This window comes from Cervus canadensis, chromosome 21, assembly GCF_019320065.1.
Source record: "Cervus canadensis isolate Bull #8, Minnesota chromosome 21, ASM1932006v1, whole genome shotgun sequence".
Taxonomy (NCBI): Eukaryota; Metazoa; Chordata; class Mammalia; order Artiodactyla; family Cervidae; genus Cervus; species Cervus canadensis.
This window is the reverse complement of record NC_057406.1, coordinates 14,111,963-14,131,549: the sequence shown is the minus strand read 5'-3', so window position 1 is coordinate 14,131,549 and position 19,587 is coordinate 14,111,963. Positions and strand designations below refer to the sequence as shown.

The following is a 19,587-nucleotide window of genomic DNA, read 5'->3' as shown; positions in this document are numbered from 1 at the left end:
CACCATAATTTGAAAGCATCAATTTTTCGGTGCTCAGGCTTCTCTATGGACCAGCTCTCACATCCATATGTGACTACTGGAAAAACCATAGTTTTGACTCTAGGGACTTTTGTCAGCAAAGTGATACCTCTGCTTTTTACCATGCTATCTAGGTATGTCATAGCTTTCCCTCCAAGAAACAGGCATCTTTTAATTTCATGGCTACAGTCACCATCTGCAGTGATTTTGGAGCCCAAGAAAATAAAATCTGTCACTGCTTCCATTTTTTCCCCATCTATTTGCCATAAAGTCATGAGTCTCATAGCTGGGGGTCTCGCCCCTTTGCAGCAAGCTCTTCTCAGTCTCCTAAGGACTGGGGTAGAACCTGAAAAACAAACAAACAAACAAAAACTCCTCTATGGAAAACATCCTGTCTGATTCAAGTTCTGTTGGGCAAAGTGTCTATGAGTAAAGACCCCCTCTTGCTCCCTCCAGACTGAACAGAAAGCTGCACAAGAGCAAGTTCACCACTGATGAATTGAGCCAGTGCCTGCTCCTCCAGAACTGAGTTTATCCCAGAAGCAAAAGTCCTAAGGTTTGAGGATGGAGGTTGGGAAGCCTCAGGCACAGTGAGAAAGCCAGAGCTGTCCTGCAGGGAGTGGATCAGGAACCGCGGCAGCCACACAGAGGCCCCCTTCTCCTGGCTGTTTCACACTTGCCTGCCTGGTCAATCCCCAGGCTCAGCTATCAGCGTTTCACTACCTGCCACTGCCAGAGCTCCCTGGGGGCTGTTCAGTACCATGGGGGCTCCTGTAGCAGCTACTAGAGGCAAAACCAGCCTTTGCCCACCCTGCACCTTCCATCACCCTGCAGGATCCGCTGCCCTAGGATGTGTAGGTACTGTTGGTACCCACACAGCCACACCCATCCCACAGGTTCTCCATCACCCAAACTGACTTTGCAGTGGCCACACCTTTTGCCCCCAAGTCAATTCTTTTCTGCTGCCTCAGTCCATCCCCCCTGTTCCCTAAGCCAAGCTGGACAATTCCCAGTGATGCAGCGTTCCAGTCCAGCAGAGCAAGGCAGGCTCAGCAGGTAGCCAGTCGCCAGAGCAGCAGCCCTCCCAGGACCCAGCAGCTGGTTACAGTTGTGGAAGATAAGCCATCATCAGGATGGCAGGACCTATGCTTAGAGTGGGCTTCCTTGGTGGCTAAGATGGTAAAGAATCCGCCTGCAATACAGGAAACTTGGGTTCGATCTCTGGGTTGGGAAGATCCCCTGGAGAAGGGCATGGCTACCCACTCCAGTATTCTTGACTGGAGAATGCCATGGACAGAGGAGCCTGGCGGGCTACAGTCCATGGGATCTCAAAGAGTTGGACGTGACTGAGTGACTAACACTTATGGCTTAGAGTGCAGAGCATCCATCCTGAGGCATCTTCACAGAATCCATAACACCTTCCCTGCACCTTCTACCAGTCAGTAACAAAAGACTCCAGCAGGCATTGAAGGCATCCCTCCATAAGGCTGGGGCTGGCACTTTTGGAGGAAAGGGGTTCCCCAAATTATGATACTAGAGCTTTAGGCAGAGTCCCCTTTTTTGCCACTGTCCTTGTAACCCATATTTCTAGATTTTCCCCTTCCCCGCATGGATCAGAGGCAACTGGGGAAGTATAAATACATTTGACTTTATTCAGTCTCCAGCAAAACTCTCCTGCCCTGGAGAGAAGTCTTGGAAGATTAAACAGTCACAGGGAACCAATTGCTGAAGATGGTTACAATCGTGAGAACCACTGTGAACCCGTGGGAAGCCACCAAACACCATATCCAGGCTGCTCCCCATGGGGCCACAGCCCCCCTGGCCACCCACAGCAAGGGACACATGGACATGAGAAGAAAAGGCTTCTGGGAAAGTAGCTTTGTCAAAGGCATTTTGAAAAGTTTGGCAAATGTGTGGCAACATGGCTAGACCTAGAGGACATGATGCTAACTGAGATAAGCCAGACACAGAAAGACAAATACTGTATCATCTCATTTATATGTAGAATCTGCTGCTGCTGTTAGGTCATCAGTTGTGTCCAACTCTCTGTGACCCCATGGATGGCAGCATGCCAGGCTTCCCTGTCCATCACCAACTCCCGGAGCTTGTTCAAACTCATGTCCATCAAGTCGGTGATGCCAGCCAACCACTTCATCCTCTGTCATAGAAGGTTAGTTAGTTTTAGATGTCATAGGTTAGTTTTATAAAACTAACTAAATTTATAGAGGTAGAGAGTAGCATGGTGGATGCCATGGGTCAGGGAAGGGGGACATAGGGAGAGGATGGTCAATGGGTATAAAGATGCGAGATGAGTGAGCTATGGGATCTCCTCTATAGTCTAGTGTCTATGGCTAATCATTCTGCATTTTTAAAAATTTTGGGGGAGCATGTAGGATCTTAGATCCTCCACGAGGGATTAAACCCAGTCCTAACTGCTGGACCACCAGTGAAGTGCCAATAATTCTATATTTTACACTTAAAATTTTCCTAAGAGGATAACACTTACGGTGCATGTGCTAATAATATAATAATGGCCAAAGGAAACTTTAGGAGGTGATGGTTATCTGTGCTCTTGATAGGAGGGATGGGTTCCCGGGTGACACTTGTCCCCAGACTTATTAAACTGTGTGCATTAAATGTGTACATATCAGCCACTCCTCAGTGAAGTGGATTTTAAAAAATATGGCCAAAAAACTTTGGTGAAAAAGAACAGTTTTTTAAGAGGAAATCCTGAGAAACCCAGTTTGACTGACTGACTAATGGAAACCCTGGGCAGTAAATTAGGGGAAACCACCTGGCAGGTTCCAGCACTGTTAAGGTATTATCCCCAACAGTTTATCAACAGGTACTATCTTTAGGGTTCAGGAACAAAAATTAGAATTTGGGGGAATTTTCAGTAACACCCCAAATCATAAGTTATTGTGTGTTAGTGCCTCAGTCACATTAGTTGCTCTTTGCGACCCCATGGACTGCAGCCCACCAGGCTCCTCTGTCCATGGAATTCTCCAGGCAAGAATACTGGAGTGGGTCGCCATGCCTTTCTCTGGGGGGTCTTCCTGACCCAGGGATAGAACCTGGGTCTCCTGTACTGCAGGCAGATTCTTTACCATCTGAGCTACCAGGGAAGCCCAAGTTATTCTTTAATTATTTCTAAAATTAATTATTTTCTTTACTTATGGATATCTAAAAATTATATACAAAGAAATATTAATTGTAGTTGCATTTATGAACACTAGAGTCTATAGCAAATATTCAAACACTAGAAAACACCAGCAGGATGCCCTGGTGGGTGGAACTTCTCCTTCCAATGCAGGGGATTCAGGTTTGATCCCTGATTGGGGAGCTAAGAGCCCACATGCCTCTGGCCAAAATGCATAAAACAGAAGCAATATTGTAACAAATTCAATGAAGACTTTAAAAATGGTCCAATAAAAAAAAATCTTTAAAATAAATACCAGCAAACATCATGGTGCATTATAATGTAACATTCAGATCTCCCAGTGAGACATTAATAGTTAACAGCACTAGTCAGAATCATACATTGAAATCGCTCTTTTTAAAACGTGATCACTCTTTTTAAAACGTGTTTTGCTTCCAAAATTTATTATTTCTTGGAACACCATTCATAAGATTCGTGGAAAGCATACAATGCACAAAATGTATTAATAAATTAATAAAATGTATTAGTTATTATTTTATTTGCAAAAGTCACTCACCATTAGAGACAGGCAGGTCATAGACACACACTTATAACATGGCTGTAGCTACAGCTTGGAAGATCAACTGGTTAATCATCACTGCTTTTCTTCCGGGTGTTCCTGTCCTGGTTTCCAAAACTATCACCCTTAACCTTGGACTCTGTGTCAGCATCTCCTGCACTCATGTTCCATCACACTTCAGTGGATTCCTTCAGAGCAGTAACATCTCTGTGTTACTCGCAAAGTTTTCATTCTCAAAAGAGAATAATAATTTTTTCTTGTTTTCCTAACTTCTCCACTGGTTTTCCTCGAAATTTGAAATTTGGAAAAACACAGAAATTTCCCAAGCAATTCTTCCAAGTTTGAGCTGCAGGTCTGGTGGGGATGGGCCATCAGCAGGGCCCCTGGAAGGGAAGTAGGTAGCTTGATGGGGTAGGGGAGGAACTGGGACTTGGGGCTGCAGTCCAGCCTCAGGACAAATCACCTGTGAAAACAGGAACCCATAAGCCTGTCTTCTTCAATTTAGCCTTGGCTAGAAAACATATTGGCTTTCCTGGTGGCTCAGTGGTAAAGACTCTGCCTGCCAGGGCAGGAAACCCAGGTTCAATCCCTGGGTCAGGAAGATCCCCTGAGAAGCAAATGGCAACCCACTCCAGTATTTTTGCCTGGAGAATCCCATGGACAGAGGGGCCTGGTGGGCTATAGTCCATGGGGTCACATAGAGTCGGACATGACTTAGCAACTAAACAACAATGGAAAACATAGAAACAGCAGCCCCCAGCTTCATTTAGTAGCTAGTGAAGAAAATTCAAAGAATGAAGAAGACTGACAAGGTACTTGGAAAAGACAAGTCCTGACTTAACTGTGATGACTTGTCAAAGAAAGAAGGAAAATATTAGGGAAATGCTGACACAACGGTTTATATTAAATAAAATGAAAACCACACCTATTTCTTCTTTGTCATAAAGTTGAGTTTTTGCCTAAAGCTCTTTGTTAGGAAGGCCAAACAATTTTCTCGTAGTATTGAGAGATTTGATTTTTATAGTTTCAAGGACAGTAGACTTGAAATCCTGACACAGGTTTGCTCTTTGAACTATACTTGTCAAAATGTTTGTGGCAGGGGAACAAGCCATGTTTTTTAAAATATAACAACTTAAAGTCATGAGAAGCTGATTTATTCACCAGTTCTAGTGATAATTTTTCACGAGGACATTACTCAGTTCAATTCAGTCACTCAGTCCTGTCCGACTCTTTGCAACCCCATGGACAATGCAGCCGGCCAGGCCTCCCTGTCCATCACCAACTCCCGGAGCTTACTTGAACTCATGTCCATTGAGTTGGTGATGCCATCCAACCATCTCATCCTCTGTCGTCCCCTTCTCCTCCTGCCTTCAATCTTTGCCAGGACGTTACTGGCCTAACTCTGTTCCACCTAATCTTTATAAAAGGACTTTATGGGGCTTCCCTGGTGGTCCAGTGGTTAAGAATCTGCCTTGCAATGCAGGGAACACTGGTTCAATCCCTGAGTCTGGGAAGATCCCACATGTCACAGGGCAACGAAGCCTGTATGCCACAACTACTGAGCCTGCCCTCTGGAGACCATGAACCGCAATGAGAGAAGCCACTGCAATGAGAAGCCTACACACAGCAATTAGAGAGTATCCCCTGCTTCCGCAACGAGAGAAAGCCCACAGGCCACAGGAGGACCCAGCACACCGAAGATAAATTTATTTTTTTTAAGAAAAGGACTTTACAAATTTCCTTAAAATTAGGAAATTAGCTAAAAGCACATTTCCTATTGTAAAAATGGATTGCAAGGAAAATAAAGTGACTGTTGAGGAGATTAACTTTGGAACTGGTAGAATCTCAGTTTGTTATGACCCAGACCTTGGCCCTTTATCTCAGGTTTTGCACAGATGAGGAAGATGCTTGTCCTAAAGAGCACTGGGATGCTCAAGGCTGCTGTGGATGACAGCTGGGGCCTGGAGAAAAGGCCCGGACACCTGATCAGAGTCTCAGGCCCATCTTTCTTTGGAAAAGTGCCAGAATCCAGGAGCAGCAGGAGGTGCAAACAAGAGAGGCCTGTCCTGTCGCTTTAATCTCCTTTACTCTGGGGCAGTTCCTCAGTTGGTCTTTGTTCTTTATGACTGACGTCACGAAATATAAAGACCATTTATTTTGAAGAATGTCCCTCGGCTTGGGTTTAAGTGATATTCCCTGAAGATTATAGAATCAGGCTCTGTATTTTGGGGAAAAGACCAAGCCCCTGATGCTGCGAAAGACTAGGGCAGAAGGAGAAGGGGGCAGCAGAGAATGAGATGTTTGGATGGCACCATTGACTCGATGGGCATGAGTTGTGCAAACTCCAGGAGTTAGTGAAGGAAAGGGAAGCCTGGCCTAAAAGGCACATAACTTTAGAGGCTGCTTTTCCTCTTTCACACTGGAAATCACTCCATATCCATTCAAAAAATGGCCCTCATTCTTTCTTATAGTTGCACCCCACTAGGTGGACCACTCTCTGATGTTTGAGTATATGGTTTGTTTCCAACATTTTACGACTGCAATCAACACTGCAAGGAATTATTTTGTACATAATTATTTTCTTGTTTTTGGAGTTATGAATTTCTAGAGGTGCAATTAGTGGCACAAATAGAAAGTACACATATAATATTTTTAGATAATGCCAAACATCCCCCCAAAAGCATTGTACCAGTTTTCATCCCTACCATCGAAACATGAGATTGCCTACTTCCCCAGTCCTGCTGACCAGAATGTGCCATTATACTTTAAAATTTTCACCATTAAGTGAAAAATGATTTCAGTACAGTTTTAACTTGTGAGGTTAAACATTTTTTCTTTTAAGAATATTGTGACTTTTGCCCATTTTTCTATTAGGCACATGCTTTAAAAAAAAAAAAAAAAAAAAAAAACTTGGCTATGAATTGAATTTTCCTTTCAAAGTTCTGGGCAGAAGCTAGAAGTTATACATTTGCTTCACATTTATCCTCTTCATTTTTTTCATCATAAAATCTCTGATTGCGGTAACAGTTTAGTCCTTGATATTGATATGGTCACTGCAAACATTTTATCAAGCTGTACATGTATGACTTGTACGTTTATAAAAAAGTTACTTGAAAAAATCTGAGCTGATTTAATTCTGTGCTAAATTATCAGTGTCTTGTCTGCCTAATGCTTAAAGGAAGCCCGATGATTCCCAGAATCACACCCAGGTAACCCTGACATGAAAAGATAAAAGGATGCCCTTGAAAGGCAAACCCAGCAACATAGCACTCACAGCGCGTTCTACTTCTCCCACCCCGACGCCCACCCCCACCAGCCTCTAAGACCTCATGGAAGCTGATACCCCTGACAGATCCGCCTAACTCACCACCTATAGGAAAGGATTTATCCAATGGGCTGCAGCAAGGATCCTCTGGTCTTAGTTATTTGCCTACAATCCCTTCTTTGTGTCCCAATAAGTGATGCCCCTCTGTTTCAAGCCTCCTTTTCTCCATAATTTTCAAATATAGTAGCAGGAAACAAGTAGTCAAGCCTATTAAATGTGATAAGCTCCTTAGAGAAAGACCCTTAAGGGCTTGGATTTTTTTCCACCATTTTCATGCACTGGGCAGAGTGGGACTGGCTAGTTAGGTGTGTCCCCCCCTACCCTGTGGGAGAGATGGGTATTTCCAAAGAAACCTGCTGTGGGGTGCGGGGCTGGCTGGATGGAGGGCTTTTTTTTTTTTAAAGATTACTGGTTGATTTGCCCCTTTCAGGATAGTACTAGCTGAAGTTACAGTAAACACACACACACACACATGCACACACACTTTCTCTCCCCCTTTCTCTGTTTTGAGCAGCATTGGGAGCTGTGGCAAGAACCCAGGCTCTCCGAGCATCCCTGGACCTTAGTCTGACCCCCAGTTTCGGACAGTGTACTGGATTGTCCACACTTGCGCAGTGCAGGCCTGGAGAACAAGCATGTAGCCACCCCAAATGTTCTTCTTCATCTCCAGACATCGTTTGGTGGCTCTGTTGATAACGGCTCTGCCCTGGATGAAAGGAGAAAGAGCGAAATTACTAACACGCCCGGGGAGAACATCCCTTCACCTGCTCCCAGTCTGCCTGCCATGCTCTGATACAAGTCCGAGGGCTCCCTCAGTCCTCAGCAAGTCATCCAGAGGAGACAGGAAGCCAAGCGCAGAGTTAGATCACCCAGAACCTTCTCTCCTCCCCCCACGGCAAGCTAACCCCAGACCCGGGAGTGAGCAGTGCTGGGCCGGCTCCTCTGTTCTCCTCCGCCCCTCCTGAGCTGGAGGCATCAGGTCAGCCCGGCTGGCAAGTCAGCCTGCATCCTGGAGAACCGTGGTCTTCTACTTGGTCTCCTTTCTACATCTCCACCACTGAGCTCGTGAAACCCATCCGGACCCTGCCTCCTACTAGTAAGGCTCCCTGGTGAGACAGGAGCAAAAGCTCCATTCAAGAATCTCAGCCTGTTTTCTCCACCTGCTTTCTCTGAGGGGCAGTTCCTGCCCCCCTGTTGTGGGGGCGTCAACAAGGTTTACTGCTGGAAACACTGAGGGCTTTAAAGCCAAAGAGTCAGAGCTGAATGCTTGCGCGGTTAATGGAGAGTGTGGGCAGATGACCATATCAGGGTTAATACTGACCAAGCTCTGTGCCTAACATGCAAGACGTGCCACAGATCTTAGCTCATCTCTGCCTTTCCGCATCCTCACGGGGCTGAGGGAGGGAGGGCGTCCTACTCTGTGCCCCCTTGTGCCACCTCCATCACCCCCGACATCACCTCTTTGCTCCTTACCTGCTCACCTTGACACCGAGGGCCATGCCATCTGTCCTGGCCCTGTCCCCTTCTCCTAATTTTTCCACTCCCCATCCCGCTCTCCACCACTTTGCAAGAATCTGCCTCAGTGCTCGGGTGAAGCGGTTCCCTATATCCTCAGAGTTCACAGCATCCAGGCAGATGTCTGGTGAGAAGCCCAGAGCTCACTGCTCCCCCTCCATGACCTACCCCTCCCCACGTGTTTCCTTGACACCAAGCAGAGCTGCTTCTGTTTAGTGGCTCAGTCATGTCTGACTCTTTGCAACCCTATGGACGATAGCCCGCTAGGCTTCTCTGTCCATAGGATCCTCCAGGCAAGAATACTAGAGTGGGTTGCTGCTCTCTATGATGCGAAGACCTGACTCATTGGAAAAGACCCTGATGCTGGGAAAGATTGATGGCAGGAGCAGAAGGGGACGACAGAGGATAAGATGGTTGGACGGCATCACTGACTCAATGGACACGGGTTTGGGTGGACTCCAGGAGCTGGTGATGGACAGGGAGGCCTGGCGTGCTGTGGTTCATGGGGTCGCAAAGAGTCAGACACGACTAAGTGACTGAACTGAACTGAAATGAACATCCAAATCTCTGCTCCCTCTCTGACCCCCGCATCCCTGCCTCTCATCTCTTCCAACCACAGACTGCCCGCAATGACCCTGCTCCTCAGTCTCACCTGATTCCTCCCTTGCCACCTGGGTCTCACTCTGCCAGCCACCTCCACACCTCCCTGGGTGCATCCCTCCAGCATCAGTCATTCAGGGCTGCCCTCCCGTTCTTCAACTGCCGCCATCAGTCCCACTGCCCCATTCTCTGGGCCCCATTCCTGGACTGCAGAGTGTTCCTGGAGAGGGTCCATTAACCGAGTAGCCTGGCCCCAGAAGTGCCTGGAGCAGTCTGACCTCAGAACTTGGCTGACTCCTGCGGGCTCCTCGTCCAGGCCCCCTCAGCACGCTTTTACCCCTCGACCACCTTCACTAAATGCCTTCATCTGTTCCTTTGTCAAAAGACCTTGCTTCCAGCCAATCTAGCCCCCTCCCAAGTGTCATGAGCAATCTCAGGGATGGTCTCAGGGGAGCTGCCCTGTCTCTGCCTCTGCAGTCAGCGACCCCATGCTCCGAGCCCAGCCATCCCTGACGCTGAAGAAACACCCTTCCTGTCTAACATCCTTCTCTTATTTCTCCCTCTTGGCAGATTCCTTTCCTACTGACTTTAAATATATCCAAATGTTCTATTATTCGAGAAGGGGAAAAAAAGCTCCTAACTCAACCATCTTTTTCAACCAACATTCAGTATTCTGTTCCCTTTAATAATCAAACTTACAAAAAAAAAAGAATCAAACTTACCAAGCAGTGAGGCAAAAACAATGGATATGATTCTGTGTTTGAATTCTGTGACCTGGGGGATGTTGTTTGACTTCTTTGTGCTTTAGTAACTTCACAGAAAAGTTGAGCTAATGGTAGTACATCTCTTATAAGATTTGGGTAAGGATTAAATTAGGTAGTGTTTATTCCAATGCTTAGTACTTAAACATATACCCATTAAATCTTGGTTATTACAATTTACAGGCTTCCCTGGAGGCTCAGTGTGTAAGAAACTATCTGCCAATGCAAGAGGTGTGGATCTGAACCCTGGATTGGGAAAATCCCTTAGAGAAGGAAATGGCAACCCACTCCGGTGTTATTACCTGGGAAATCCCAAGGACAGAGGAGCCTGGCGGGCTACAGTCCATGGGGTCTCAAAAGAGTTGGACATGACTTGGTGACCAAACAACAACAAAAATCACCCTGATACAGACCATTATCCCTAATGAGCTCAGACAAAAAAAGTCTTCAACAAAATACTCAAAAAACTGTGCACCTTCAGTTCAGTTCAGTTGCTCAGCCGTGTTCGACTCTTTGTGACCCCATGGACTGCAGCATGCAGGCTTCCCTGTCCATCACCAACTTCCAGAGCTTGCTCAAACTCGTGTCCATCAAATCGATGATGCCATCCATCCATCTCATCCTCTGTCATCCCCTTCTCCTCCTGCCTTCAATCTTGCCCAGCATTAGGATCTTTTCCAATGAGTCAGCTCTTCACATCAGTTGGCCAAAGTATTGGAGCTTCAGCTTCAGCATCAGTCCTTCCAATAAATATTCAGAATTGATTTCCTTTAGGATTGACTGGTTTGATCTCCTTGCAGTCCAAGGGACTCTCAAGAGTCTTCCCCAACACCACAATCCAAAAGCATCAATTCTTTGGTGCACATCCATACATGACTACTGGAAAAACTGTAGCTTTGACTAGATGGACCTTTGTCAGGAAAGTAATGTCTGCTTTAGGTACCTATGTATGTTTTCCTGGAGACAGTCCATAGCATTCCTCAAGGGGTTATTAGCTTTAAGATTTATTGTTAGATAAGTCCATGTCTCTTAAAATATGAACCCAACCTAACACAGCACCAAGATGCTCAAAGATATTCTCACAGACAAAGCATCACCTACCCTTCTCCCTCAGGACATCTCATTCCTGCCAATGTGGCTTAAGAACATAGCCTTATCACATAGTAAATTCACATGTGGACTGTGGTCAGCCACATCCCTCATGCCAGTGTCACGTGACTTCTGCTAGATTCCCTCTACCCTGTTCTTAGTCAACTGACGATGTTAAATCAACGCTTTTACATCAGCTCCTGTGATTTGCAGCCCAATGTGCCAGACTCTCTGATAATCACAAAAGTTAATATTGTTGAACATTTTCTATGAGCCACGCACCATGATAATTGCTTTACACACGTTAACTCATTAAGTCATCTCCACAGGTTTCATCAAGATGAAAAAACTGAGTCTCAAAAAAAGGATAAGAGAATAGCTAAAGAAGACTGAACTGGGATTAGAAGGCAAACTCTGAATTAAGTTACAGCAGATTCCAATATTTTTTACCTTGGCCACCCAACTTGGGTCAACACACTCACTATTTTATGTCCTGGGTTTCATGCTCAGACTAGAAAAATTTCTAGGCTTTTCCCTACACACTGCCACAAAATTAATCTTTCAAAAACACTATCAAATCAAATCTGAACTCCTCAGACTATTTTGTTGTTCGTCCTTGTTGTTGTTGCAACTCTATGGACTGAAACACATCAGGCTCCTCTGTCCTCCACTATCTCCCAGAGTTTGCCCAAATTTATGTCCATTGAGTCAGTGATGCCACCTAAGCATCTCATCCTCTGCTGCCCTCTTCTCCTCTTAACCTCAATCTTTCCCAGCATCAGGGTCTTTTCAAATGAGTCAGCTCTTTGCATCAGATGGCCAAAGTATTGGAGTTTCAGCTTCAGCATCAGTCCTTCCAATGAGTATTCAGGGTTGATTTCCTTTAGGGTTGACTGGTTTGATCTCCTTGCAGTCCAAGGGACTCTCAGGAGTCTTCTCCAACACCACAATTCGAAAGTATATATTCTTCAGCACTCAATCTTCTTTATGGTCCAACTCTCAGGCTATACGTTAATATATCTATCTTAAAAAGAAACAGAAGCATGTGACTCACCGGTTTAAAATCCCAGTGTATGTTCAGTCTATCTTTAACCGCCTTGGAACATGGCTCTAGAGTGGGCTTCTCCCCTTTGCCGGGGTCTGTCAGGCAGCGATCATCAGCGTCTCTCTGTGCAATCAGTGGTCCCACATAGAGTTCCCCGGTTAGGTGATAGTAGACGTTCTGCAAGAGAACAAAGGGATCGGCCATGGACCCTGAGTCAGGGATGCCCTTGACCTCACAGAGGACATAAAGACTGCTCTTGGGTCCCTTAGACACCCAGTCACCATGGAGAAATCCTTGAGCATTCCTGGGTAACAAAGAGTCTCCTCTGTTCCCTTCCCCATCCCCAGCTGATTTGAGAAAGAAGAACAGGCATGACAAAAAGACACTAGCCTGCTTCCTTCCACACGAGGGCTCCAATAGAATCATTTCCTACTGGGCAAGGGAGCTTATCTTGGAAAACAGAAACAATACAACTCAACTTCAGAAGCTGTCATTATAAACCCCAGTTAAGGACTTGTCAGAAAACCTTTCAAACGCTCACTCACTCCCTGGCTTGCTCTGTGAACTTGGACAAATTGGTTGTTTTCGTGTCTTCGCGCTTTTTTTTTTCCCCAATGCTGTCTACCCTGCAGACCTCAAAAGGTTCCCCATGAGGGCAACATGCAAAGTCACATGACAGCTGGAAAAAGTCCCCTGGGGGCACCCTTCATGTGGTCCCCGATCGCTCCTACCCCATGGAAGGGCTTCCATTCAGCTTCTCTCTTCCCTAGCCCCCTATTTCCTTCTCTGTGGAAGAAGCCACAGGGAGTATCATCTGTCCACCTTCCAAGGCATACAAGGTGGCAGTGCAAGGATGGAAGGGGCGGGGGAGGAGGAAAGGAAGGGATTGGGGGTCGTTTTCAATGAAGGTATTACCATAGAGAGTGCAGCCTTTCTACCCACACTTCCTGTACCTGAGATGGAATGACCTCTCAGGTGAGCTCAGAAGGGCTGAGTTACAAGCACAAGTTTGGGCTTCTCCTTGACCCATTACCCAGGCTGCTCAGCTCCTGTCTCCCCATCACCTAACACCAAGTCCAAACCCGCCAGGGGCTGAGCCACAACAGACTGACCGGGGGGGCTGGAGCAGGACGATACCTGGGAACTGTATTGATGGCAGTGATGCATGATGGGGGTGTTGCCTGGAACAGCTCCCTGGTCCAGGCAGACGCGTTCATCCAACGTGTTTTTCATCTGAGGGAGCAAAACACATGGCAACACAGTTGGAAAGAGGCAGCGAAGGAGGTTCCCCGACCCTCCCAGGCCCTTGCACCTTTGCCAGTACTCCAAGGGTACCCAAAGGGGCAAGGGTGTGAGATCCTGGCAGCCACTTTCTAAGCACTAGACAAATGCCGAAGCGAAACTCTGCTGTGATGCGCTTCCTGGGAATGAAGGAGCAAAGAGACAGAACAGGCTCCATCTTGAAAGCAGGACTCCATCTCGGGCCGGACTGTGGACCTTGAGCTATATGCCCAGTATATACATGAGCTATGTGCCCAGTATATACATGAGCTATGTGCCCAGTATTTCCAGTATCTATGGAAACAACATACCAACTGGAAAACCAGACCCCCCGCAGATGGAGGAGCCCCAGGGCTTGTACCTAGACTCCCCATTGCCTAAAAGAATACCCTAATTATCTGTTAACCGAATAGAATCATAAATTCTATTATGCTTATTGGGGTATGACCACAGCCTATTGATAATTGTCCACTGTTAACTACCTAGGCTTAAGGCATACGAATCATGGGTTAACTTTGATTGTATCTTTCTTTTCCTTTGTTCAGACTAGTTTCAGGGAATTTGGCGAGGGGGGTTTGAGCACGTACTTAGGGTATATAAGGTTTTCACAAAAACTGGTCGGGGTCCTTGGCTAAGATGAGACTCTGCCTTGGGCCTGCCAGTGTAACAAACTGCACTCCACTATCTGCACTGTCCTTCTGGGTGAGTTTGTTTCCCAGAACGCATGGCTACAATGGGAACACCCGCTCCTCAGACCATCATAGCACAGGTAAAGGAAGGACTCCTACACCCGCATTCAGGGGGGTGAGGCCACACACCCTGGTGGGCCGAGGAACCGTGAGGGTCTGAGCAAGGGCTGATGTTTGCAAAGTAAGGAACCAGAGGCAGAGAGAAGGAAAAGATGGAGACTGGGGACAGAGAGGAAAGAAAACCAAGAGGTTGGAGGAGAGCGTTGGGGGAAGGAAGAGAATGGGGGCGGGAGGAGTGGGTTTTGAAAACCCTTGTCTGGAAAGTCATGAGACTGAGATCTCTTCATCTTTTACAGGCAAATGTTTAAAACCTGCAATGAAGTTTCTTAAAACATACTCTTCCATAGGCCACAACGCTGCGGACTGGTTTCAGAAGAGGATAAACATTTTTCAGATACCAGTCGAAAGTTTTGCATTTCAGTTTCTTCCGGAGTGCCATTCTGGAAGAAATGTCTCCAAAATCGATTCCAGAGTTCTGCAAAGAAAACACGGAACATGGCTGTACCCTGTAACACCCTGGTCTCCACCACAGGAGTGTGCTCAGATGTGTCTGACTCTGTGTAACCCCATGGACTGTGGCCCACCAGGCTCCTCTGTCCATGGGATTCTCCAGGCAAGAATACTGGAGTGGGTTGCCATTTCCTCCTCCAGGGAATCTTCCTGACCCAGGAATCGAATCTGTGTCTCCTGCATTGGCCGGCAAGTTCTTTACAACTGAGGCATCAGGGAAACAGACAGTGCAGGATGGAAGCAAGTATTTTCCTGATTCCCTGTAAGATAACCTTTATCACGTATAGTTTTCCAGGGAAATTGGAAGAAGCTTGACCCCTAGGAATTTCTGCTGGTCTCAGAGTCACTTTTGAGGCCTGCATATCCAGGTTTATGTCTCATCAGTAGCAAGCTGATGCAGACTGCTCCTGTTTGAGACGATATTCACATCAACCAGGCACAAAATGGTTCTCATGATGGCCACAAAAGGCTTCCAAAAGGAGCATTCTGGCAGCAAGCCTGGGAGGTTAAAGGAGACGTCCTAGAAGTGGTATCTGTGGGGAATCAAAGTGGAAGGATGCTTGAACCCAGAGCCGCAGCTCAGGGACAGAGACAGCATGTCCTATCAGCCTCAGGAACTAAGGCCATCGATGTGACCTTAACCAAGGAGGTTATCCTTGCTCACATGCGTCCAGTAGAAATACGGTGCCTGCTACCACCATCCCTCACCCCACTGCCATATTCAAGTCCTCTTAAGACAGTGAATCCTTGCCCACTCCTGCCCCACAAGGAATCCCCCGGTATAGATGACGGATGAAGGGCACAGAATCTAGAAGTTTCCTTGGTTTGAGTCCTATCTCTGCTCTTAGGACATTATTACCTTAAACAGCTTTTCCCCTTCCATTCTGTGTTTCCGTTTCTTCTAAATTGGTAAACTTAGAATAATAAAAATAAACCTTACACCAGAGCTACGTGGTGATGAGCCGTGGGTGCCGGAAACTTAGTCCTGGGACGCAAATGTTAATGCCATTGTCCTCACGCTGTGAGGAAGTGAATTCAGGTCTTTAGGGCTGGAGTGGCCCTGTTGCAGAGAGAAGCCAATTCTGACTCCAGGCCGAAACTACTTCTTTGACTTGCTTTCTGTTGCTTTCGTTATAATCATACCTACTGCCTCAGAGAATCCTGCCCCTCTGCCTGACTCTTAAAGTGCCTTTGTTCAGAACCCTGTCCACCTGTGGATGGCAGGAAGGAAGAAATTAACACACCCCCTTGCCTAAGGCTTGCCTCCTAGGAGATGTTTGCAAGATTAATGGCCTTTTTACTTTGTTTCTTCACCGTCCTCCCCTCCATCTCTGATCTATAAAAGAACAGGACATCCAGACCCCATAAGATGGCTATTTTGAGACATTCCTTTGCCATCTTCTGGCGAACAAAGTCATATTCTTTGCCTCAACACCTCATCTCTTGGATTCATTGGCTCGTGGTGCAGCAAGCAGACCAAGCTTGGACTCTTGTCCCTTCCCATTCCCGCCAGGACCACCACCCCTTCCTCCTCCTCCATCCTTCTCAGCTTCTGTCCCATCCAGGACGAACCTGCAGAGGTATGTTCCAGGCCATATAGACCATGTCTTTGTACTCGTCCATCCAGATTTCAGCCACTCTCAGGGCGTTCCGCTTCAAAGGAATTCTCAGATCTAAGGAGTAGGGCTTGTGGTGTCTCTCCAGGTGGGCAACTCGGGAGCAGGGCAAGACCTCAATGCTACCTCCACATTGCCACACCTGCAAGGGAAGGAAAAACAAAATCACCCGGGCAAGCTGGACACCACCGTGAAGAGCACAGCCTGTTGACGGGGACACCTCTCTTCGGAATCACTTTTTAAAGAATGTAGGGACCTCCCCGGCAGTCCAGTGGTTAAGCCTCTGCGCTTCCACTGCAGGGGGTGAGGGTTTGATCCCTGGTCAGGGAACTAAGATCCCACATGCCTGGTGACCAAAAAAACAGACCATAAACCAGAAGCAATATTGTAAAAAGTTCAATAAAGACTTTAAAAATGGTCCACGTTAAAAAAAAAATTTTTTAATAGAGTGTGATTCAGTTTTTCTACCTGTCTCTATGAGCCTCCCAACCTATTCATTGAAAACAAACTGCTTCTCCTGTCGCACAGGAACTCCAGAAATCCCACCAGGCATGGGCTCCGACCCACAGGAACTGTGAGATAATCACTGGATTTTGCTTTGAGCCACTAAGTTTGTGATAATTTTGTTACACTGCTATTGATAGCTACTACTTGGCTCAGAGGTTAAAGCGTCTACCTGCAATGCACGAGACCTGGGTTCAATCCCTGGGTCGGGAAGATCCCCTGGAGAAGGCAATGGCAACCCACCCCAGTATTCTTGCCTGGAGAATCCCATGGACAGAGGAGCCTGGTGGGCTACAGTCCATGGGGTCGCAAAGAGTCGGACACGACTGAGCAACTTCACTTACTTACTTATTTACTTACTTACTTACAGGTAATTTTTGACCAAGAGACACCCCGACTTGATCATGGTCTAGTTGTAAACATTCTTCCTTGCTATCCTGATGGATACACGCATACTTGTCATTCTAACATGTGGCTTAAAATATTTAAAAATTTGGTCTTTGTCCCAGTAGATGATAGAAGTAGTAGCAAGTAGATCTACCACTTCGTCCCTGTAGATGCAACATCTAGTGATGTTAAATTGATAGAATGGCTCCAGTGTGTTCTCTTCCAAGCGAGTTGCATTTTCTGGGAAATACTAGCCTGTCCAGCTGTTATGCTCAGTCATGTCCAACTCTTTGCGATGCCATGGACTGCAGACTGCCAGGCACCTCTGTCCATGGGGATTCAGGCAAGAATACTGGAGTGGGTTGCCATGCCCTCCTCTAGGGGATCTTCCCGAGCCAAGGATTGTACACAGGTCTCCCGCATTGCAGGAGGATTCTTTACCATCTGAGCCAGCAGGGAAGCCCTTCCAACAGTGGTTAGCAACTTACCACACTCATGTCTGCAAATCCCTGAACATCTCAGGTCCAGTGGCTCAGTTAAATACCTTGGGATGGGTTATCTTAGACCAACAGCTTTCAGATTTTTCTCTTTCAATTTATTCCCACTTGCCAGATGTCCCCCCACCCACCCATCCTCCATTCCCTCCCTCTTTCTCTGAAACACACGAAAAGAAACAGGAAGTTTCTGATTATAGTAGCAATGGCTCACTTTGCATCACAAACCATCCTGACATTTTTCAGGAAGTTAGCCTTCACCATGTAGGTATCATGATTATTCCCATTAAGGTAACGGGCCCACCCTTACCAGCTAAGAAATGACAAAGCCAGAAGGATTCTGTGATGCTCTGGCACAGCACCAGGGATACACATGGTGCTGAACCAGGGTGGGAGTACTTTCTCTCCCAGCAGACCAGAACTCCACCTGTATTTATACACACCCAGGGGCACCATCAGTGCCGTGGCCTCTAGGTGTCAGAATAAAACATCACATGCACCTCTGATGTCCTCCAAGGTCTGTTCCTAGAGAAATGTACATCCTAGCAAAGGCTTAGAGGTTTGAAAGGACAAATGGCCACATGTGCAAACCACGGAAGCTGGATACAGGTAAACTGTTTTATCAAGAAAAGGGAAGAATGACCATTCAGAGGGTACGGCAACTCACTCTAGTATTTTTGCCTGGAGAATTCCATGGACAAAGGAGCCTGGAATGAGTGGAGTGGGTTGCCATGCCCTCCTCCAGGGGATCGTCCTGACCCAGGGATTAAATCCGCATCTCTTACATCTCCTGCTTCGGCAGGCGGGTTCTTTATCACTGAGCCGCCTGAAAAGATGTTCTCTTCATACCGATGAGAATACAGATGTTGTGTTGAGTGTATCAGAACAATGAGATGGAAGAGGCTTGGTTCCCAACACCCTGCTGGTGGTAATTTAGTCACTAAGTCATGTCCAACTCATGTGACCCCATGGACTGTAGCCAGCCAGGCTCCTCTGTCCATAGGATTTTCCAGGCAAGAATACTGGAGCAGGTTGCCACTTCCTACTCCAGGGGATCTTCCCAACCCAGGGATCAAACCCACGTCTCCTGCGTTGCAGGCGGTCTTCTGGGTTGTAGGTAGATTCTTTACCGCTGAGCCACCAGGGAAGACTGGAACTGTCGTCTGAATCCTGAACTGCTCATGTTCAAACTATTACAGGAATTAATTTCTATCTCATTTAAACCTCTGTTATTTTGGCCTCTGTCACAGAAATCAAACAAGGGTTCTAATTCTCAAACGTTTATAAATCATTTCAAGTTATTTATCACGTTTGAACTGCACTGTCATTCTTAGGAGGGAAATAAACTGGGGCTTCTCTGGTGACTCACGGGTAAAGAATTGCCTGCAGTGGAGGAGATGAGGGTTCGATCCCTGGGTCAGGAAGATCTCCTGAAGAAGAAAATGGCAACACATCCCAGGATTCTTGCCTGGGAAAATTCCATGGACAGAAGATCCAGAAGGGCTACAGTCCACTCGAGTGTTCAGTTGCTACAGTCCATGGAATCGCAAAAGAGTCGGACACGACTTAGGAACTAAACAACAACAAAACTGGGCAACAGATCATGGAAGAAAATGGACATGAACTCATGTCATCCTGTCAGCTGCTTTGGCTGTCCACAGGGGGACAGATTGGCTGCCCACACATCTTTATCAGCTGGTCCCTGTGCCCATTCCAGTTTCTGTCTGACTGGTCTTGCAGAGAACCACCCGCCCCAAAGTTGGTGTATCTCAGGAGATGCTTGGAAAATGCCTGAAGTCCTCAGGGAAATAGGGACACCATCTTCCCAGCAATATCTCCCAGACTATACAGACCTATACCAAGAAGCTCCACTCTAGAAGTTCCACAGCCTCTCCCTATCAACCTGGAAACATGAGAATTTGTTCACCTCTTGAGCCAATGGCATCCATCCTTGTTCCAAGGTTCCAGAGATCC

At 46.7% G+C, this 19,587-nt stretch overlaps 1 protein-coding gene across 1 annotated transcript in view; it reads right to left on the bottom strand.

Annotated features, from left to right (window-relative positions):
• Positions 1–3,588: 3,588 nt before the first annotated feature.
• Positions 3,589–19,587, bottom strand: part of GALNT8 (polypeptide N-acetylgalactosaminyltransferase 8) — a gene marked incomplete at its 5' end in the record, with an annotated part of 42,694 nt that continues 26,695 nt past the window's right edge. Inside the window, 5 exons of the mRNA XM_043439902.1 lie at positions 3,589–7,768; positions 12,082–12,249; positions 13,210–13,305; positions 14,440–14,577; positions 16,185–16,370. Coding sequence (XP_043295837.1) covers positions 7,625–7,768; positions 12,082–12,249; positions 13,210–13,305; positions 14,440–14,577; positions 16,185–16,370 — 732 coding nt within the window. The remainder of the gene's footprint in view (positions 7,769–12,081; positions 12,250–13,209; positions 13,306–14,439; positions 14,578–16,184; positions 16,371–19,587) is intronic.